The sequence below is a fragment of the Calidris pugnax genome, unplaced genomic scaffold (assembly GCF_001431845.1).
Source record: "Calidris pugnax isolate Ruff unplaced genomic scaffold, ASM143184v1 scaffold27, whole genome shotgun sequence".
NCBI classification, from domain to species: Eukaryota; Metazoa; Chordata; class Aves; order Charadriiformes; family Scolopacidae; genus Calidris; species Calidris pugnax.
Window position 1 is genome coordinate 6,454,626 of NW_015090893.1, and position 22,708 is coordinate 6,477,333.

General features: G+C 39.7%; 2 protein-coding genes across 2 annotated transcripts; both read left to right on the top strand.

The window, feature by feature from the left end:
- Positions 1–416: 416 nt before the first annotated feature.
- On the top strand, positions 417–7,670 carry IL12B (interleukin 12B). The gene is made up of 6 exons (XM_014947846.1): positions 417–498; positions 2,387–2,668; positions 3,838–3,955; positions 4,983–5,176; positions 6,011–6,156; positions 7,517–7,670. Exons 1-6 carry the CDS (start codon positions 417–419, stop codon positions 7,640–7,642), a joined length of 948 nt encoding a protein of 315 aa, XP_014803332.1. The 3' UTR covers positions 7,643–7,670.
- A 9,365-nt stretch (positions 7,671–17,035) lies between these two features.
- Positions 17,036–22,456, top strand: LOC106891389 (ovomucoid-like). The gene is made up of 4 exons (XM_014947860.1): positions 17,036–17,140; positions 19,307–19,326; positions 21,266–21,393; positions 21,925–22,456. The coding sequence occupies exons 1-4, from the start codon at positions 17,077–17,079 to the stop codon at positions 21,968–21,970; spliced, it is 258 nt and encodes an 85-aa protein (XP_014803346.1). The 5' UTR covers positions 17,036–17,076; the 3' UTR covers positions 21,971–22,456.
- The last annotated feature ends 252 nt before the right edge of the window (positions 22,457–22,708 follow it).

Here is a 22,708-nt window from a genome sequence, read left to right on the forward strand (position 1 = left end):
TGTGTATCTGGAATTTAATGTCCATTGATCCTTTAGTCCAATGCCTTGTTCATCGACTAAGCCTCACTGGCATCAGCAGGACTTTTCTTGCACAAGGAGTATTTAACTGAGGGACCTGGGAATGCTTCTGAGCTCCTGACCATGTAAGACCTTATGCACACAATAAGTTCATTGATTTCTTCTGTAAACTGGTTTGTGGTGTGAATAACAAGAGAATCAAAATCTTGGTTTAAGCTCCAGTACAAACCTGAGATTCAATTTTTATGTAGTCTATGAGTTCTCAGAGTGGGAGAATGTTTCTTAGTTCACTGGAACTGGCTCTGTCTTCTATTATCCTGTCCAGCACTGAGCTGGATTTCAGTACACACTTAACAATCCTCAATGAAGTTTAGTAATTATTTTTTTTTTCCCTACAGATGTCTCACTTACTATTTGCCTTACTTTCATTATTTTCCTTTGCTGCCCTTCTGGAAGCGCAGTGGAAACTGAGGGAAAATGGTAAGCAGTTTTCAGCTACTGAGACCTACAGCTGACTGGAGGACACAAGGGTATTTCAGAATTATACCTGTGTCCACAAGCACAGAATTTGTTAACTCTAGTATCTTAGGCCAAGGTTCTTCCTTCTTTGTTTGTGAGTAACTAGCCAACTAATTGGTATTAATGGAAGAAATTAAATATTTGCATTAGAAACTTATTTCCTATTCTCCATTCTCCTGTTTCAGTTATGCAGTCTGGAAGCAGAGACAGTATTTTGTGACTTAGGTAACAGCCCACAAACAAACAAGTGTAGAATTAATTGCCGAAAAGAGTATTTCACAGTAAAACCTAAAACCTAGAAATAGTTTATCCAACTTTTCTGGTGAATAACTTAAATGTAAATACATTCATAAAAATAGAGGGTCGGTAATAGACAAACAAATCTTTTGAATAACTTACCAGAAAATTGGGCTGAATTCAGGTAATCAAATTTGCTGTTCTTATTCACCCAGTATAGCTCCACAGTCCAGGCTGTCTTCAGAGCAATTACCCAAAAAGAAGGACCCTAATGAACACGAGAAAAGCATTCTCAATTTGATTGTGTTTTATTTGTATAAAGTAATTCAATTACTTGTCCCCATATCTTTACATTAAAAAATTATTTATCCTGTGGGTTCCCTGGGCAATACTATGGTGCTGAAAACTGCAAATATGTTTGTCAGTATTAAGAATAATCTTTGTGTTTGAAGTCTGTAAGGCTTACTTTGCCTGAACTTCAAATTTGCACGAGTAGTTTGATAAGCTTCCTAGCTTCCTGAAGTTGCATGTTTTCTGCCATTTTAGATTGAGTGTTTGACATCTATTTCTTGGTGTTTCTTCTTAGTGGTAAAGTCTTAAAGGTCTCATTCTGGTATTGAAATGCTCTAGTGAAAAGGCCTTTGAGCTCATTGGAACTCTGATTTCCTGAGCTGAGTGCCTGCTGTGGTGTTGGCACACTAAGAAACAGATTTTTGCCACTTCCTGCATGTAGAAGAGTCTCTGAGGGCACTGAACATGGCTGGGGAGCCTGTGAGGGCAGTAGTATATCTGAGCAATGACTGTTGAATTTGAGAACTATTGCCACACAGAAGTGTAGGTGAAGTTCTTCAGCCAACTACAGCAAAGAGACAAGAGAAGATAATGCCTTTTTAATGGAATTGTTCCAAGTTATTTTGTTGTGTGGTGTGTCTTCTAATTTGGAAAGGCCAGCAGGACACTTCAGAGTTATGAGATGGCATTTAGAAGAGTACACCTCCCTGTTGCAGTCTGCTTAGCTCTGCTGTAACTCAGCGATCTCCCATCTCCTGGCAATTGCTCCACTGGACCAGGGTGATGGGAGTACAGATTGTCCCCTGCAGAAAACAGAAAACAGCATCAGCTACTGGCAAATACAAACCACTTACCGAGAGCTCCCGACCTTCCCATTGCTCACTCACAGGCCTTTGGTGCTGAAGAGGCCACAATGTCACAGCTTTGCACCACAGCAAAGCACCATTGTACTGACTGGTTTTACAGGCCGTGTGCCGTGGGCTCAGTGTGTCTTGGCATCCTCACCTTTAAAACAAAGGTACCTACTTACTTCCCATGGTTATGAACTACTGTAAGATTCTCTAGGAACATGGAAAAAAATCACTTCTTCCATTAAAATGCCATCCCCATTGATCAGCATGTTGTAGATACACTGCAAAATTTCTAAATAGAACCTTTTCTTGTAGAAAAGATTTCCAAGTGATGGTAAGGCCTTGGGCAAGAGAGCCAGAGATTTGGTAGCAGTTTACCTGGAGAGTAGAGCTAAAGAAAAGGGCTCAGTTCAATCTTCACGCTGTTAAGTACACATCTCTGCTAACATGTCTTTCTCTGCAATGTCCAGTGTACGTCATAGAATCAGAGTGGGATGATGAGACACCAGCTAAAAGAGTGGAGCTCACCTGTAACACCCCTGACGAAGCGCTGCCAGTTTACTGGAAAAAGGGCACCGAACTGAAAGGAACTGGAAAGACTCTGATTGCTGAAGTGAAAGAGTTCCCAGATGCTGGCAACTACACCTGTCTGACAGCTAATACCCATGAAATTGTCAGCTATAATTTCTTCCTCATAACTAAAATAGACTCCAACGGGCAAATGATAAGGTCAATTCTGAAAAGTTTTAAAGGTACGGTCATAAGATGATATGATGCATCTTGCTCAGCTTTGTGCATTGGAGCTTTGTGAGGACCAGAAGGCCCTTCACCTCTGGAGAACTGCATAAGAAATAACCACTTTAAAATGGGTCCTCTTCAAATGTTTTACTGATTACTTTTGTGGGTCTGTTTATGGTGCAGCTGATGAGCAGCATAGGAATCAGTTGCCATGGGGTTAATTTAGGATTTTCTAGGCCTATAGGATGGAGTGATGGCAGGAATGATCAGATACAGGATAACATCAATACCACACCCCTGCTTTTCTGGTGGGGGAGAAATTGACTTGCTTTGCTTCCATCTCACAGAGCCAGCATTCAGGAGAGGGTTTGCAAAACCAGGGCTACATGATTTGACAGAACCAGGGACTGACCTAGTTTTTAAGTGCTGTCTCTTGGGCTTCTCCATTCACAATTAACCCACTGGGACAAGCCTGTGATGTTCTGCATTTTCTGCATGAACCTCACTCATCTCTCTCATATTGCAGTCTCTCACTGTAGTGCCAGGAACTTATGAATTTCTAAGGCTTTTTTTCCCTGGCTCCTGGACCCACCTATCCAGTGCCATAGGCCGGTCTGTCCATCAGCTACATCCAGGGTCTGTTATAGAGTTGTTTAGAGTCTGCGGTGCTGGGCTGTGGAAACAAACCACACACCCATACTGAGGCCTCATTAACTGCTCACACTGGAGACATTCCCACCAGGTACCCCACTGTGTGAAGACGTGAGATTATCCACTGTGTGCACTCTCATGTGCACACGTGAACAAACAAACAGAGGGAAACAAACACAGAGGTTTGCCAATGGAGAGCTGCGATGTTTCTTTGTGAAAGGAACAAGGGATTGTCTATATTTACCTCTTACTGACAGCTGTCTGCAGCAGCTTGGGTGTGCTCTAGCTCCTGTCAATAGCCACGCAGACGTGGTTAAGGTGGTGCCATGTAAACCTGCCTTCAGCCACTAACTGTGGTTACACGGCTTTTGAACTTCAGGGGGCTGCTGCAGGGGCAGTGTAAGAGTGTCTGCCTCTGGACCCACCACCTGCCAAAGCAGGAGGTAGTCGATTGAATTACTGTTTTCTCTCCGCTTTGACCTCTTTGGCAAAAAAAGTAAATAAATCATGTTTTCTTTCTTTTTCCATCTAGAGCCAATAAGGACATTTTTAAAATGTGAAGCAAAGAACTACTCTGGAATTTTCACATGTTCATGGATGACAGAAAATGAGAGTCCAAATGTGAAGTTCACAATCAGAAGTCTAGAAGGGTAAGAGCTTGTACTTTCCTTAACAATCTCATAGTAAGGCCAGAAGAGCCCTTTGTGTTACTTTGTGTAGGAGATCCTGGGGTTTAAGCTATTGAGGACATTTAGAGGGCAAGGAATCCCACTTCCAGAGTCTGAACATCTGTAAAATGTTTTGAGCCATCACTGGGACTAACTTAACTAATAAGGGCATGGAAGTTGCTCAGAAATTAATAAAGACTTGAAAATGGAACAACCCCCACTGGACTGTTACAGCTGCTACAGAACAGCAACAGAATAACTTAAGCAATAGCAAAAAACATTCACGCAGGGGAGAGAGAGGAAGTTGAGCCAAAAGCAGAAACAATCATAGCACTGAGTCCCTTCGCAGCCAGGCCAGCGAAATTAAGGGAGTGGGAGGCTGCACCCACGGCAAAAGCCACATGTCCACTGACAAGTCTCTGTTGAGGAACGCTGCAGAAACCTGCGAGGGAAATATGTGAGGGGAACCTTGTGGGGATTTCCTACCTTCCACTACTCTTGGGGGTTTCTCCAAAACATGGAGTGCTTAAGCAAAGGTCACTTCACTTTGTTAAAGAAGAAACAACTGCAAAGTGTTTTATTTTGCTGAAAGCAAAAATAGACCCAGATAGTACTCTAGAGATGGCTTTTGTTATTTATTTCCCAGTGGATGCATTTTAACCTTCCCTTATTTCTTCCAGCAAGGTTTTGGAAGGGACTAAGGAATAAAGTAAGATACTAGAGCTTGTCATGGGACAGTGGTAATAAGAAATGAGATATCCTGGCTGAGGTCTAAACACTAGTTCCTTCCGCTAAGGCAGGGGCACTTTTGTGTTTTTACAATAATATGTACACAGCACTGAGAATATAAGAACACCCGCTGAACTGTTTCTGAAGCTGTACAAGTGCAGCTGTAAAATGATACAGGCAACATTAAAACATTACGTTACCAACTACGTGTTATCATTATGGCAACAAATTCTCAGAACAAACCAACATTTCCAAGTACTTTTCTCTGTTCTGTGTTCAGCTCTCAAGGAGACATAACCTGCAGCAGCCCCGTAGCTCACACTGACAAATCAGTGACTGAATACACTGTCCAGTGCCAGAAAGAAAACTATTGTCCATTTGCTGAAGAGCACCAGCCAATTGAGATGTTCCTGGAGGTCATTGACGAGGTGGAATATGAGAACTACACTAGCAGCTTCTTCATCAGAGATATCGGTGAGTAGACCAGGAATCATGATTAATTCTTAGCTTTATTCTTGCTGCCGATAGTGGAACTAACAACAGTAGCTGATCAAACCAAGTTTGGGAATCCCTGCCCTATTCTACTGTAAATCTGTATCAAGCCCCCAGTTACTGGAACACGGGAAAACAAATCATATCAGCAGTCTGCAAGAGGATGAGGAAGTGAAGAAGCAACATCTCCCTAGCTTGTGACCTCCAACCCTCTCACCCCCACATGTTCCAGAAGTTTCTGTAGCCTTCTCTATTAGATGGACATGTTTGGAAGGGGTATGTGGGAGAAGTCAGAGAATAACCAATAACCCAGCAGGCTCTTCTCTGAGAACTGCAGATTTAAATAAGTAATGGTTAACACTATGTATGCTTCCCTTCTGATCCATTCTTACAGATGGGCACCCAGGGCAGGTTAATAGAAACTGACAGGAAATAAGAGGACCAGTTGTGACCATGATGCCACAGGAAAATGAAGCAGCATCATAAAGAAACAGATGTTTTGCTGAATACCCTAATGGTCAGCAGGGCTTAAAGATATTCTTCTGTCCAACAGAGCCCTCTGTAACCTTCCCAGAAAAAAAAAAACAAAAACAAAAACAAAAAACCAGAAGGATCTTACCCAGAGAAAAACTCTGGTAGTGTGCTTAATTTTTCTTAAGAAGCATACAAAGCAGCTCTTACACATTGTGCCTACTCCTCTCTTAATCTCCTGTAGGATCCCAAAGCAGATACTTATAAATCTATCAACAGTAGTACACCAACATCTTATATTATGCTGCTAATGTGAATTAATTCTTTCTATATTTTCTCTTGCAGTAAAACCTGACCCACCCCAATGTCAGTACGTGGCCAAAAATGCAACAGTGACCTGGACATATCCCAGAACATGGAGCACACCAAAGTCCTACTTCCCTTTGACTTTCAGGGTCAAAGTTGAAAGTACAAAGAAACACAAAATCCAGGTAGAGATACAACATGTCAAACACAAAATTTTCTTGCTTGAAAAATATAATCATATATGAAATAATATAGAATAATATAAGCTTAGTATGCAAGAATCATGGACTAAAATTAAAAAAAATTTAAAAAAGGATGCTGATACCCAAATGCAGTAAGGTTCTGTCTTGGCAGAATAAGACCTCCTTCCCAGTCCTATTCCTATGAGCAATAAGATCCAAGCAACACACTCTAGGGTGGATGCAACTCTGATGTAACTGGGGAGATGAAATCCTGCCCAGCATTGCATAGCCGTGCTAGCGTGAGAAATGTATTTACTAACTCATTAGTAGGCTGTGTGGGTCCTAATGTGGGAAAATCCCAATTTCCAAATCAAGAAGTCTAGGATCTCTTGCACTGATTTCCTTGTATGTTGTTTGTACCTGGGGACCTCAGACTTTATAGGTGAATTGGCAAATAAGGAATCAGTGACTCATTTGGTAGCATTTCTGTAGAGACTGGAGAAGGCTACAGTCTTTGCCACTCACTTTCCAGTTACTGGTTAATTGTTAACCGAACATTGCTACTCTTTATTACTTTTAAATCACAAAATGGTTTTGCTTCTTTTGCTAATGCTAATGGATGCACTACAGGGTACACAACAGTAGTATTGTGATTTGCCCAGTTTGCCAAAGAAATAAACAGCAGAACTGGAAAGAAATACACAAACCAGTTGACCACAGTGAAGGTCCCTTGCTGCAGTGCTGTTCTTCTCGGGTCCAACAATCAGAAAAGCAAACAAATGTAATGATCATCTGTTTGTCAACTGCTAAAACCAAAGACACTAAAGGATGTCTTTTGCTATGTGAAAAAAATAAGCAAGCCCGTAACCAGCAGATGGGGCCATTCCCCTAGTGCTGACTCCTTGATCCAGCAGAGTTGTCTTGTGCAGTCCATTGGGTAGAGAAACTGAGTCTACTGAGCGCTTCTTGTATCAGCCACAAGTCCGCGGTGGAAATTTCAATGATACTGAAAAGCAGCAACTTCTGCCTTTTAGGGTTCCCGCTCTGGGAGAAGAAGAAAAAAGAGAAAAACCCAGACAAACAAATAACCCCTTTGTTTCAATGACTGTTTCAGTCTGGGGTTTGGATCACTTTACAACACCAACTTCAGTGGAAAGTGGGATTTTCAGTTTGTTTCTACTGAGGCTCAAGTTCTCATAAGTCCTCATGACTTTGGTATCTGTGGGTGAAGACTGGTGCCTGAAACAACAGACTAGGAGTGGGATTTTTGAGTTACATGTGCTTGTTGCAATCTCTCTGGCACTTTATTGTATGTTGTGCTTGACCTTTCCAATCCGCTGATGGAGCTGTGCCCTGTTCACAGGTCTACGATGCTGAGGAGCAGTCTATTCAGATTCCAACAACCAGCCCAAAAGACAAGATCTCTGTGCAGGCCAGGGATCGCTATTACAACTCAGCCTGGAGCGACTGGTCTTCACGGTGCAGGTAGGACTTAAAGAACTTTCTACCGGAGGAGCAGGGATGATTCCTTACTCAGGAGAGCAAGGAGTTTCTTGTGCTTCTTAAATACTCATTTATTTCATATTTCCTCATAACCATTTTTGTCTCCTGAACATTTTTTCATGAAATATCTGTAAGAGAATAAACATGTAAATGTATTGGGCTGCCTAAACAATAATTCTTCTTAAAAAATAAAAATAAAAATAAGGAAGCAATTAGAATCCATTTAAGTCAGAGAGGAAACAATGGATGCAGGTTCATGGACATAAGTAGGGTTCTACTTAACTAGGAAATTATAAAATATTCTTTAAAAAATATATGAGCTGGTATAACCCATGCTGATTTTTATCCTTTCTGTTCATTGAGAGCTTATGAATCAGTGTTGAGCATCCAAATACAGGAGACAATCCATGCACAGCCAGGTTTTACCAGTAAAATGAGAAAGGGAGTGAGAGAGAGAGAAAGGAGAGATTTGCTATTACAAAGAAAAGTTATTGGCAGCTTCTACCAGTCTTAAGGGTGGTTGTTTTCTTACTCTGTGAATTGATTAGTGTTCTCTGACAGCTCTAAATTAATCTTAGCCCAGCTTTCCAGGTCACAACAGATTTTTAAATATGGAAACAGCCTCTTTCAGATCAACACCAAAAAGAATTATGCAGATTTTTTTATCTTCTTCCTCTCTTCTGTTTTGTAATTTTGGGTGTAGATGCAAATCTCTCTGACCTCCAAGTTTCCCGAGTCACACTGTGGAAAAGTTATAAACTTGTAGCCCAACTGAAACACCAGAAATGAGATCACACTGTTCTGTGGAGCCAGTCTGCATTGGTACAGGGGCACTGATTATTTACTAGTGGGAACTGAAGGAAATTTGAGACAGGGCTGTAGCTGGAGGGGTGCCTCGCTCTCATCAGTTGAAGCTGAATCCCTAATCTCCATCAGACACAGGAACTTCTGAGCCTTGCATTATCTGATCCCAAGTCCTCTAGAGAAATTGAATGGTGGCATTTCATAGATGGCTCAGACCAGCAAAGCTTCATTGAGAAATGGGCTAAAAATCTAGGTCTGAGAAAAATAAAGATAATTCTTATGTAAATTTCCTTTCTCTTATTTTACAGATAACCAGTAAGAGATTCTAGGAGGATGGCACGATGCTCCTAAAGAAAGCAAAGAATGAATTAGCACAAGAACATAAGTATAATTAGAAGAAAAATATGCATTTGAGATTATTAAGAAGCCATACTGTATCTTTTTTTGTAATAGATTAATATGGTTCAGATTTTAGCAGCTCTTTTAAATTCCCCCAATTTAAGTGACACCTTTAGCATACATCATGTTATATTAACATGTACAGTATTTTGATACCTTGCTGCCAGCCATTATTGTAGGTTCGGCATATTATTGTATTGCTTTTATTTATTTGCTTATTTATTTATTTATTTATTTACTAGTATTTATTAACTTGACCTGACTTGCAATACCAGATGATGGCAATTGCCAACTTTTTCATGTAGTAATTTATTTGGAAAGTAACTTACTGAAAGAACTGTTTTAGTTCTGTTTTAGTTCTGTTTAGTAACTGTTATTTAACTGGTTATTTATTTATTTATTTATTTATTTTTATTTTGTTGAAATGTATCAGCCTAGAAAGCCTTGGCTGCATGAGGCAGCTACATACCATGTATCAAGGGCCACCCTCATTGTTCAATCTGATTGCAGATGTTTTAGTAAAAGAAGGAATTGCGAGTTCCGAGTCTTAGAAGTGTCAGCTGCTGCATTCTGGCAGCTCTCTGTGCTTACATCATGTTGATGCCCGGCTGGTGAACCCTGCAAATGGTTATTGCATGAGAGTTCAACCACTCTCAAAGCCCTACGGCTGCAGCTGGACCCGAGCTGCAGTGGGAGCAATGGGAGCGCTGGCACGGAGGCAGCTTTGAGGTGCTGCGGTTACAAGATTCCTGTTGCCACCTCTCATGAACATGAAAGGAAACGGGAGCCAACAGAGGAATATAACACCTCCTAAACACAACTCCCTCTCTTTCAGGCCTATGATCATTAGCAACCCTTCATTCAGAGACACACTGCATCTCTTGCAGTGGAGTTTTCTGACAATAAAATCAATTCAGACCTGCCGTGCCACAGGCAAAACCACAGGGTACAACTAGTCAGGAATCTGCAACTGAAACCAAGACAGCTTAAATTACTTAAAATTTGATCGGTGTGTATCTGATATTTCAGAGAGTAATTGGTAACTGGTTTTATATATGGATGTTAAGCATCTAATTAAAGCTAGAGTTTTAGAATACAGATTTTTATAGTTAATTTTGAAAGAATTTCCCTAGTATTGCAACATGTGCTAGGTGTTTTCACAGAACCTTAGGAAAAAACCCTCAAGTCCTGGTTCTGAACTGCTTACAGTGTAAGTCCCCAGGTCTGGAAAGAAGCAGAAGCATCTGTTGAACCCTGAACATTTTTGTCAAATCACCTAAGTCCTGACTTTCAAGAGGGCAAAGTACATTGAAATATCTTTGAGGATTTAGGCCTCATGACACAGGGTCATTGAAATTAAAGAATGATTTCCATGGTGACCATGCTTCCTTCTTTTCCAGTCTTAGAAATGGGTGGTGATTTAAGATATTTAAATATTGAAATGTGGGAAGTATCTGATATTTCAGAAAACTGTTGATAATCTAGCTATAAGTGCTGTTAGTATTTATTAAGTGTACACATTTTTGCTATAAATGCAATTTACTGTACTTGTTTTACAAAGGAGCTAATAATAAATATGTCTGGAAAAAGAAAATTTTGTCTACTTGTGATCTTTTAAGAAGAATGGTTAATACCATTCTTCACTTTCCTACCAGAATATTATGTACTACTTCTGAGGCAACGTCTGTAGGGAGAAGTAATCTTACTGATTAATGCTACCAAATTTGTGGCCTGTAAAACTGTACAGGAAACACAGAAAAGTGATGCCTGTTAGTCAGCAATCTCTTCTAAATCCTCTTCTGCAGGTTAAGAAGTTAGTGTTTCTTTTGAAGTCTTAAGAGTACATTGAAGTTCACTGGCCTTTGTGGTCAGGTTTGCAACTGAAACCAGGCTGACATCTATCTTGAGGTCTTTGAGGTTTCTCTCTAACATTGTTGGTACAGTGTTCAGGATTAGTAGGACCTTCCTGTTCTTCAGCTATCTGGGTTGAAACCTTGGCACCATTGAAACCAATCACTGAAACCTCTCATTAACTTTGATTCGGCCTCGTTTTCGCTCTCAGAAGTACTGAGACTAAATTTACCAGTATCCTGACAAAGACTATACTGATCTATTACCTGTAGAGGAATATGCCTTTCTGTGCCATGTTCCCATAAGGTGAATTAAACCTCCCTACAGGAAGCTTTCCTGGCATAGATCATGAGGTAATGAGGAGCCAGTAGCGAATAAAGTCATCACCTAAGATTCTTGCGAAAAATAACAAAGCACAGCCTGATAATGCGCCTTCTTTTCTGAAGAAATCAAGTTGATTGCAAGATGGCTGCTCTCTAAGACATAAGGCTGGCTTCAGTCTTTGATTATGCATTTCCAGGGGCTTATATGGATCCAGTGCCTCTGAATATCTGCTCCAGAAATTGTCAGACAGTCTTTTATATCTGAGGAACTCTCTTGATTGTACCAAAAGGTGTTAATAACACAGCACAAATATAATAGGGTGGCTCCATAGAGTGGAGATCATTTCCTAACATACTCCATCCAGTCAAGTAAATAATAGTTGATTTGACAGTTAATCCCTGCACTTCTCTTTCTTAATTCCTCTCCTTGTTGCACCGCAAAAAATCTGGAAACCTTCTTATAAATGTCACAATGTATACACTCGCTCAAACTGCACAATGTACAAAATTGCCCCTAAAAAAAGTTGGATTGCAAAATCAAAGCTTCTGAAATAAAATAATGATAGAACTAAGTTTATTCCTGAGGTTCTGATGGCATGACAGTCATTAATTGCATAGTCACATAACAGGTCTTCTACTGGTCCCCTGTCTTACTCATTGACCCACCATTCTCCAGGAAGGGGCAGATCCTCCAGCTTTCTATTCACACGCATCACTCAGCTTGTGGATTTAAGTTTTGCCAACCACACCTCCCTAAATCTGCACTGAACACAGACTGACTAATTCCCTCCAGGGCTTTTTGTGGGTGCTCCTCACCCTAAAGAATGCTTTACAAATAGTTGGTGTACTTAATGAGGAACTAATAGGTTGCAGAGGGAGCTTGCTATCCTCTAAGTGCTTCAGCTATTAGAGCTGGGTAAGCAGGCACCTGCTAACAGCAAAAGGAAAAAAAAAAAAGACTTAATTAGGGGTTCTGTGAGAGAATAATAGATTTGGGTATTATTAGGTTTCGGGTCCAAATGCTTCATATCCACCCCTCCTTCCATGTTGACCTTCATCTTCTCTTCTTACAACTTCTTCATAAGTTGTAGCTTCTTTTTTATAAAAGTCATAATATTTTTAATATTATGTATGTCCTCTAACCTTGTTCTGAGACATGAAAAAAAAACACGAAACCTTTCATGAAATGTTTCAGTTTGACTGACTTCAGTGTGACAGAACTTCAAAGTGCTAAACACCTGGAAATTACATCTTAAAATACAAAATAGAAGGCAATTTAAAGTAAGTCCTATTCAATGCTCACTGTGCAATTCATTCACTTCTACAAGCTAAGCTGTTAATGCCCGTTTTGCAGATATGTGTGAAGTCATTCAGAAACATCAATGGTATGACACTAAGTAACTCAAAGGATTCACAATCTAGTTGCAGGACAGTAGGTATCACAGCCTTGTCATTTAGCTTTAAGAGATCAGAAGATACAAAGAAAAATAATAGAGAGCAGCTTCAGCCTCTACAGAGTCATGGTGTTGGTGGGTTTTTTTACTTTCTAAAATAAGCTCTGAGACCTTCAGCTGGGATTTGTCCCAGCTTGATACCTGCAATTCTAAAGAAAGGCTCCTTTGATCTTTCTTAAGGTGTGGAAAATGGGAAACTCACCTTCCTTCAGGCAAATACCCAAATATTTTGGCACAGTTTGATGCCTTAAGAAATACATCACTTGGTTCTCAAATCTACCATTGAGCAAGACTTTAAAAGTCTGATCTGTTAATTGCACATGGGTGGACAACCCTAACCACCCACACACCATAGAATTGATGGAGTCTGTGTACTGGGTTCCAAATAAACACGCACTGGAATCACTAAGAGGTCTGAATTCCCACTTGTGACCATATCAATATCCACCTTGGCTTGTACATTCTTCCCAGGTACACATGGTGCATGAGAATATGTTCTTTAGCTGTTCCATGCACCATTTTTTCAGCACTGTTGATGTCCTCAATGTGAGACGTTCCATCATATGAAAGGGAACAAGTTACTGTGCATCAGTGCTTTCTGAAATGCAGCCAGAGAGCATCCTCCTGTGCAGAATAAAGCACAACAAACGCTTAACAAATGACGTGTTGCAGCAGCATATTTGGGATCACATTTGTGCTCCATTCAGGGCTCCAAAAATAAAAGTAACATATCAATAATTGTGACAAATGTTCTCACTCTCAGAAAAATATGCACTAATATTTTATCAGATGTAACGGGCCCATTGAAGTGTATAAATATTTGTTCACCAATTTCTTCTTCAAAATAACAACTTGGAGAGGGAAGACGTCAGGAAAAGACGAGATACAATGATAAAAGTAGGAAACTATCAGAGTCCCACAGTTAACATCCATGTATTAAAACAGTACTTCCCAGTTCAATGGAAACCAGTACGAGTCTGCTGATGAGGCCAAAACTTCACTCATCATTTTTCAATCCAAACAGAGTATTTGCCATAAATTTCAGAATTAGTTTTAGGCTTTACTTCACCAACTCAGGGAAGCAGCTATTACTAAACAGATCTGAACACTTGTTTTCCAAGAAACAACCTTTTTTTTTGAATAGCTAAAATCAATGCAATGTGCTGCTCTATTGTCTGTGTTTGCTTTGTCAAATCCAGAAATGTTAACTCATAAGGACATATATGCCACAAAGTCCCTAAACAGCTGACTGCCAGCAACAGTTGACATCCACCTATGAGAATCACAGAATCAGTTCAGGTTGGAATGGACCGCTGGAGGTCACCTGGTTCCCCATATCCTCACCCCACCACAAGACCATGGCCAGTTTAGAAGACACTATTTTTTTAATATCTCCAAGGATGGAATTTCCATAATCTCTCTGGGTAACCTCTTCCAACGCTTGACTACTCTCATTGTGAAACTGGTTCTCCTCACCTCTAATTGGAATTTCTCTTGCTGCAATTTGCATTATTCTCTCTCTTCCTTTCACTGTGCACCTCCAAGAAGAGCCTGGCTCTTGTCTTCTCTGTACGCCCCCATAAAGTAGCTGAAGACAACAATGAGACTTTGCCTTCTTTCCTAGCATGACGTGCTCTGAACATCTTGGTGGTCCTTCACTGGATTTGCTCCAGTATTTCAGTATGTGTCTTGTGCTGGGCACCCCAGAACTGTACACAGAAGACAGATGCAGCCTCGTAAGTGCTGAACAGAGGAAAACAACGATTGTTTTGACTTGATAATTGCATTCTTACTGATACAGCCCACTACACAGAGTTGGACTTGTTCACTGTTGGGTCAAACCATTGACTTATGGTCAACTTGTCCACCATGAGAAGCTCTAGCGTCCTCTCAGTCTGCCACTGAATGCTCTTGAAGACAACTCTAACCTAATGAACCTTTGGCCTACCTGAGGATGACAGGTCTCAGGTTGTCAGACCAGCTCTGTATGACGACTACCAGGGCAAACAACAAGCCTCTGCAAGTCTGGGCAGAAAGATGCCTCAGATTAAGCATTTTTTCAGATGAACAGTGACTATTTTCTCTAGTTGGCTAATGTGAATTCTGCTCATTCTTGAAGCTAGGCATATAGATACTGAGATACTTCAGCAGCCTTTTAAACTGGAGTTGCAGTAAGTGCTTTGTGGCATTACTTTTTACCAAGTTTCCTTTTGAGATTTTGCATATGAGTGTTACCTCACTGCAGAAAGTGAAACAGACTGTTGCTTTCTGCGTATGGCACTTTTCTTCTCACGACAGCACTGATATTTCAAAACGCAAAATCTTCAGAACTTCAGCAGACCCTCTGCTGTGCCCTGTCCATAGTGAGCTGTTATTCGCACACCCTACAATACGTTCCATCTCATCAGAACTGTATCCCTCCTACCTTAGTTGTCTGGGAAAGCCCTACAAAGCTTAAAGTCCACTGCTCAAAAATAATCTTAATTTGATTCAAAACCCCTAATCAAAGCTCCTAAACATTATCAGAAAGAAAACATTCACACCAAAGTTTTCCTGCTATGGAGCACAGAATAAATATCAGGAATCCTTTCAATAGCAAGATAATCTTCAAATGCTAAGAAAAATCTGATCCAAAAATCCGCTTCCTTCATTAGCTCCCTCCCCCCTTCAAAAGTCTTCTTTTCCTTTTTACATTAGTCCTCAGAAAATCCTCCTACATCAACTCAGACAACTGCAAAGAGATGTATATATTCTCCTGCTAGAGTGATAGGATGGATACTGAGGTTGCATCAGATAGTACAATCTGTGGCACCATATTAGGCAAGACAGTGTAACCAAAGTGACAGATTTCCTCATACCAGTGTCAAGGAACCTGTGTGTTGTGTCAAGCTGCAGTTTTACAGTTTCAAGATATCTTCAAGAATCCTGTTTGCTCAAAGCTATTCAGACTAGGAGTACCTTCTGGGTTGTTTTGGGTTTTGCTTTTACTGTCTAATGTTGGTAATTGTTCACCAACCAACGAACATATGCTGAATATTCTCTATGAGTTTATACATGCTCATGGAACTTCAGAAAAGTTTTGAGCTTTCCAGAACAAAAAATTCACTGACATTCCACATATTTTTTTTGTCCCATTATGTAATGAGAAATTAACCATTTATTCATTACCTACATTTTTTAGACACAAGATGATCCGTATCCCTCATTTCCACATGAGCTAGTGAAGACCAAGGTCTGCTTGACCCACTACAACCTTTTCTGTAAGAATTTCAGTCCCTCTGTCTTAGTGAAATTACCACATATATATACCATATGTATATATATATACACACCATATACATATATATATACCTAACTCCTGCATGGGGAAAAAGCCCCAGGCTATCTTGCAAGGTCACCACTGAAATACTACAAATTGCAATAGTGCACAGGGATCTTTTATATTGAGACAATTTGCAGATCTACTACACTACTTTAGTGATTGCAAATCACTAAAGACAAGGATATTATGGAAGGGTGGGTTCAAACTGAACTATAGGCTAAAAGCTCCACATTACTTTGAACTTTATGATAATTAAGACTCAGATCTGAGTTTCCTGTTGAGACTGTACATCTGGTCTGTATTACAAATATCAGAAAATTACGCCTATTGGTTAAGTCACTAACACACTGCTGTGTTGGATTTGTTTAAAGAATCCCATGTGATATGACACCTATTGAGCTGGAAATAGCAACAAAGATGGGCAGGCAGAGGATCTTCTCCATACCTCCATGACAGCAAACTAGGCAGTAACTCAGGAGGATGCACGATGGCTGAGAACTCATCACCTCTGCTAGGCAGTGCAATGCGGTATCTTTGCCCCTCCTGCCACAAAGCATTGTATCTGATCTCTGAACTGGTCAAACTTTAAAGGTAGAAGAATGCTGAAAAGACTGGGGGATCTTCCGGGCCGTGTGTGAAGGTGGGGATATCCACATGAAACATAGACTTTTCCAAGCAGCAACTACGATCACAGAGCAGTCTGAAAGAGCTCAGTGCATGGCCATACTCACCAGCATCACCTCTATCCACAGGTAGTGACAAGGGTCTCCAGAATTTCAAGAGAATAGGAATTAAGCATTTCAGCTCTACCAGTATGAATCTTTTGGAATGCACCCAGTAAGAATTTTTTCCGTGGGAATTATGTTCAGCTCTAAGGGTCAATATGGCAATAACAGAACAGCAATAAGTCACCACCTTACTGAGTCACTCCTTGAACTCGCTAATGGATATGGAACAGTTAATTAGGCAAGGGGATTAGAAAAGTACAATACATCTCCTTTATCAACACAATCCATGCTGTGACGCTCATCTTTGCCCTGTACGTATGACCTTCATGTTTTACAGAAGACATTCTTATTGACACTACCCATGGGCAACACCTTCTTCTAATTATCTTCTTTACAAGGGGATTTCATCATCAGGCCGCCTGCTCTTTGTGTGAGCGTATATATATATCTCTGCTCTCACAGATACACAAATACACATTTAAGCTAAGTGTACTGGAATACTGAGAGCACAGATTGGCTGTGAAACAGGTCAAGAACCCATGTCTGCCATGAAGATAACAGGCGTTGTTGTGCTCCTCACCTTGGCAGTTCTTTGCTTAGCAAGTAAGTGACCTTTTTTAATTCCTGCTATATTATAGTTCTAACGTTCATACAGTGGAAGCTTCTCAGTCTACTGAGACAGTAAGCAATGGCTGCTGGGCTTGGGTGGCAGAAAGCAAGGGAAATTTTATGCTTGTGCACTATTTAGCACACAGCATTGCACCAGCTTTACAGTTGCCAACTTGAGTAGATGAAAGCTACTCCTTGGTGGTGGTGTGAATCAGTGCTGCATTCTGCATTATAACTAAAAAGTGACCTCTAAAGCCTGAGAACAGCAGGGTTTTACCTAGTTATTTTTATATTTCCATCTCAACAGGGAGGTTGGAGCTGATAACATCCTTCTCCTGCCAAACTGAGCAAGCAAGAGACAGTTGATTATGCACGGGACACATAATATGGCTGTGAATAACCTCTTTATGGTGTTAGTTTGCCAGGCTGGAGAGCACTTTGAGCCACAAGTTGCTCTATGATAAAATAGGGAGATGGAAGGAATTTCTTGAGCCTTCACTAGGTAATTTATTTTTTATTAACAAAAACTGCAATATAAAAAGAAAGATATAGAAAAGTAAGTACATTTAGAATAACTGAAAAAGGAGAGTCTAAATCTTCTCTGCTAGTAGAGTGGCTGTTCAATAGTATTATGAATGTTAAAGAAGCAAAACAACGAACGTGTTAAAACAAATCCAGAATTACAAAACAAAATAATCATTTTCCATTTTGACTAGCCGTGAAAAGTTTGCTTTGAAAATTGTCTCAAAATCAAAATTTCTATGAAAAACGTGAATTTCAATGAGATGGCATGCTTTTAATAGCAACTGTTCTTTCAAATGGCATTTCAGTAACTGCAGATAAAAATAATAAATACTGCTTTCATAAGAATTCCAGCAGATCCTTCCCTTGAACTTTCTAGTTTATCTTGCCTGCATTAAAACTCTAAGGTTCAATACTTTTTGAGCCACATCTGTTTTGCATTCACTCTCAAATACATAGTAGATATTAAAAGGTTATGAGAAAAAAAATAACATCTTAACGTTTTTGTGGAAGTGGGTTAAATCTCATCTAGTTCCAGAATAATGAAAACTCAGTAAAACTTCTGGTGACACAGTCTGAAATTTGACATGGAGCACTATATATGCCGGTTTTCTTTACCTGGGACAACTTTATTTGATGAGAAGATGTAAGCAGCTCCATGAAAGGAAGTTTCAGTGGAACACTTGATGGCTTTAGAGATCAAAAAAAGCTACAAAGCTACATTTAGTCAGAAGGACAAGTGCTAGAGCTGTATTGCCTTTTATATCATAATGTATTTTCTTCCTGCTCCTTCTGTACAGAAGCCTCTGCCGAATAACTTTTATCTTTTGGAAGCTACAGAACGACAATTACAGGACAGAAGAACAAAATACATTCCTAAAGAAAGTAACAAATGTGTCACCATAATGGAGACATGCCAATGCTACTTGATTACTTTATGGGAGGTATAATTATCATTGTTTTGAAGGAGCTTTTTGAAGCTCCACCTGAGAACAGGGCTCCATTATATTAGATGCCATGTGTATACAAAATAAGAGCCAATCCTTCCACAAAACAGTTTAGAATCCATATCAACCAGCAAGGGGAAACACTTTTTAAAGTGGTATTATGATCCAAATTGCACTACCATTACTATATATATTTAGTATTATTTTTCAATGAAAATATCATCCTTATTATTGACAGAAAGAAACAAAGTTTAAAGGGACCATGTGATTTGCCTACTGCCACATACTTTTTTTTTTTTTAAATATATTTGGGATTTAATACCCAGTCATGCTCCACAACTAGTTCATACTAAAAAGACTGGCCATTAAACATAATATTGACTCCTGGGTCTTCAATCTTTCTGTGGTGAAAAGGGGAATAACAGCCTCTATCCCCTCTGACAACAAAGGCTTTTCTAGCTGCTGACACTGATTTCTAAGGTAAACAATACAACAAGGTCCACTTGTTTAATAGGTCCTGACACCTGTATCTTATTAAACACTGAAAAACTATGTCCGTATTTACTTTCAAGGAGGTGAGAGACTTGGTGCTGCTGGAAGGGCTGGTACTAATGAAATTATCCCAGTGCAAACTGAATGTTCGTTAACAATGTTTTTTACTTTATCTTTTTTGATTCTGTTTATATTGCAGATGCTGCCAAAGAGGATGAGGTGAGTAATTTTTTCCTTTATTTCTAGATAGAAAATATATAATTTGTAACAACATGAGGTCAGAAAAAAACCAACTTGCTAGACATTAATTAAATTATGCCAAAGTATTGAGATTTCAGAGAGCAATTCTTGAGTTTCAGAGATTTGGTCTCCATACAAGTGTCCTGGCAACTTCCATATGTTTTTACCTGTAATGCAGTCTGGGCGACAAATTGGACAAGGCCAAATTTAAAGTCAGAGACATTGAGATTTTTTAAAATATTTATCGGGTGATAACACTATAAGGCTTTCTTGGTGAATTTCAGATCAGAAACCACGTACCAATCTTAATTTCATGCTGGCTATGCTGGAGTGCCCATTCTGGGATCAGCCTCTCAAAGAAATGTGAGACCAAGCAATAAAAATCCTGATTCAGATGAGCAGAGACAAGCCCTTTGGGAGTCCAGTGGACAGTAGCAGGGAGTATACACCCACACACACACAGATCTGGTCCCATACTAGCACAATACGTACAGCTTCTGATGTCTAAAACTACGCCGAGACATACAGACCCTTCCAGGAAGCGCCTGTCCCACTCTCTGCATCAAATTAAGTATTTTCCCCATTTCACCAGCTGTTACACACACATACACATATATAGAACATATATATATATATATACACCTAGGGTAAATTCACCTAGTTTCTAGCTTTTATATTAACTGGCTCTCACAAGTTCATGGTTTTCCAGTTTTAAAATGATGTTACAAGCTACAGAGATTCCCTTCCATGCTGCTGCCTCTGCTGGGTTATGTTGTGGAAACCTGTCAGATATGTCAGGTTTCTGATCCGCTTTTTCAACTGGGACTATGTGTGCTGCCTCCTGCTTTCCAGACACTGGATTTAAACCCAGAATACTGAAAAGAGCAATTGGCTAATGACTCCTTTTGCCAGTGGAGACCCCTCAGTCTGTGCTGAGCCATGGGGGCTCAGGGGCTGGGCTGCTGCAGGGGCTGACCACACACATTTCCTCATCTCACCCACCAGCAGATCCTGGGCAATGGCTGCCATAAAACCAATCATATAATCTGTAATGAATTCCAGTAACACTCCTGTCCACTAAGAGTTGGAATGAAGGGAAAACATCAGGCCATAACAAGAGAACAGCAGGGTTGGGTTCTGTTTTAAATATATACATTTATAATACATATTTCGGCTAGATCATCAGAAAGGAAGCCCTAGACTTTTGAGGATGACAAACGGCACATTAAACAGACTATGTGCACTGCACAAGGAACTCATTACTTATCAAATACTTGGAATAACATTCACTTGACAGGAGAAGATTGAGCTTCAAAGCCAGGACAGGAGCATTTTCAGTCATTTCTTTTATTAGTTTACACTCCCATTTGCATATATAAGTCTGTAATGAATACAGTTCCACTATCAGATGGGGGTCTTTCAATGATTTCTTGAATGCTAATTTTAAATAGGACGTTACTTGATCCATTTGTCAGTGTAAGAAGCATCAAGAGCTGATACTTGTGTAATAAGGAGACCGAAACCCTTCACATCTTTGAGAATTAATCTCACCTGAATTTACTGAATTTACTGACAATTGCACTCAGATAGAAAAAAAAATATTAAGGCTCAACTTTTCTGTAGATAGAAAGGGGGGGTTTATTTCTTTCCAGTGACTGTATTCTTATTTAGACAGACAGCAAAGTCCCTGAAGGTGCTCAGTACCTGACATGGGTAGCATCACACGCATCTCTGTCAGAATGAATGTTTCTCTTTTGAGGCTTAGGCTCAGCTAATATAGATGGTGAAGCCCCACTGACTGTGCTGCTTTAGAGCAGCTGACAAGCTTGTCCAAAAAATTAGTATATTCATTATTTCTGTAGGTGAATGGAGAATGTGAGAAATCATTTTCCTTTGAATCCATCTATTGTAATTGTAGGTAGACTGCAGTGAATACAAGAGGTTAGAGAGAGGAAGACCTATTTACTGTGAAAGACTCTATCAACCTTTCTGCGGCTCCGATGGGAAAACATACAACAACAAATGTTCTTTCTGTAAAGCAGTCCTGTAAGTACAATACTACGCAATTACTCCTGAATAAGCCAAAATCTGAGATTAGCTAAATTATCTGGTATCATCTCCATTCCACCTACATGCCCTCATTTCTTCAGGGTCTCTACTCTTACTTCTCTGTGTAATTTTTATAGACTAATTGCTTCTCCCACCAATAAGGTCCAATTGATCTAAACAAATGACCTTGATATTTGTGTGAGCAACTTCCTATTCCAGCAGAAACTGTACAAGTTGGACAGTAAAGAGAAGAGTCCAGTGAGCAACACAGGGCTAACAAAGCACTTGAATCCAAATCAGGTCATACAAGAATTCAAAAGTGGTACCAGAAATATCTTGCTTTTTATAGATAAAATACATGTTTTTTTAAAAGAAAACTGTTTACAGATCAGTGCCTTCTTGTTTCCTACAAATTTTTATAGTGTATTCTCTGTTATCAAGTTTTTGGCTGAAGACTTCAGAGAGATTTTAGTTCATAAGATTAAGCTTAATATCTGCAATGTCTATTTCCTTTCCTTTCCTTTGCAGAAGAAGTAGAGGTGCCTTACGTATGAAGCAAGCAGGGGCATGCTGAATGAATTCTGCGTGACGGAGAAGAGTGCTGAGAACAGCTGTACACTGCCTTATCACAATCTTTTAAATAATTTCATTCATCCTGCCTGTTCTGATGATGGTGAATAAAGCACAAAATAGGCTTTTCATCGCAGCTCTATCCTTTGCTGCTTCTCTCTGCTGCAGAGTGTTGGGATCAACACTTCTGTCCTCTCTGCAAAGCACTTTCTCGGGATTCTCAGGAGGATTCCTATTTTGTAGCAAATTGGTTTCACATGAGCCCTTCTTTATATATTTGTCTCCATGGTTAAAGTTCAAATCTTCTGACAATGCCACCTGATTTTAGTGGACACAAGTCAGTGCAGGCATTGACTCTGCTTTCCTTGTTCGTGAAGTGTTTTCTTTCATTTACCCAGAAATTTTTGCAGATACTTCTTTTCAAAGGCTTCTGCTTTCCTAGGCAGTGCTTTGAGTCTTCCAGTTTTGTAGCTAAATTTTAAGTTCTCATTTTTCTTCTAAGTTTGTACAATTCTGATCTGTATATGTTGTTTACCTACTTAGACTGCATGGTTATTAAAATAAACATTGAATCTTTTTTTTTTGTCCACAGTGACTTTTCTAGACAATAAGTTTATTGTATTCATTATTCACAAATGAGATATTTCCCAAGTTACAGAAAATAATCACAGAGCAGGAGCTAGGGTCAGAGGTGAAAAGACAAAGCCTGGAACAGAAGTTGTAACACTGATAACATGCACTA

Coding starts and splice junctions, on each gene's coding strand:
- IL12B (XM_014947846.1), top strand. CDS start 417: ATGTCTCACTTACTATTTGCCTTACTTTCATTATTTTCCTTTGCTGCC. Junction 499..2,386: donor GTGGAAACTGAGGGAAAATG/GTAAGCAGTTTT, acceptor TGCAATGTCCAG/TGTACGTCATAGAATCAGAG. Junction 5,177..6,010: donor CTTCTTCATCAGAGATATCG/GTGAGTAGACCA, acceptor TTTCTCTTGCAG/TAAAACCTGACCCACCCCAA.
- LOC106891389 (XM_014947860.1), top strand. CDS start 17,077: ATGTCTGCCATGAAGATAACAGGCGTTGTTGTGCTCCTCACCTTGGCA. Junction 17,141..19,306: donor GGCAGTTCTTTGCTTAGCAA/GTAAGTGACCTT, acceptor TTTATATTGCAG/ATGCTGCCAAAGAGGATGAG. Junction 21,394..21,924: donor TCTTTCTGTAAAGCAGTCCT/GTAAGTACAATA, acceptor TTTCCTTTGCAG/AAGAAGTAGAGGTGCCTTAC.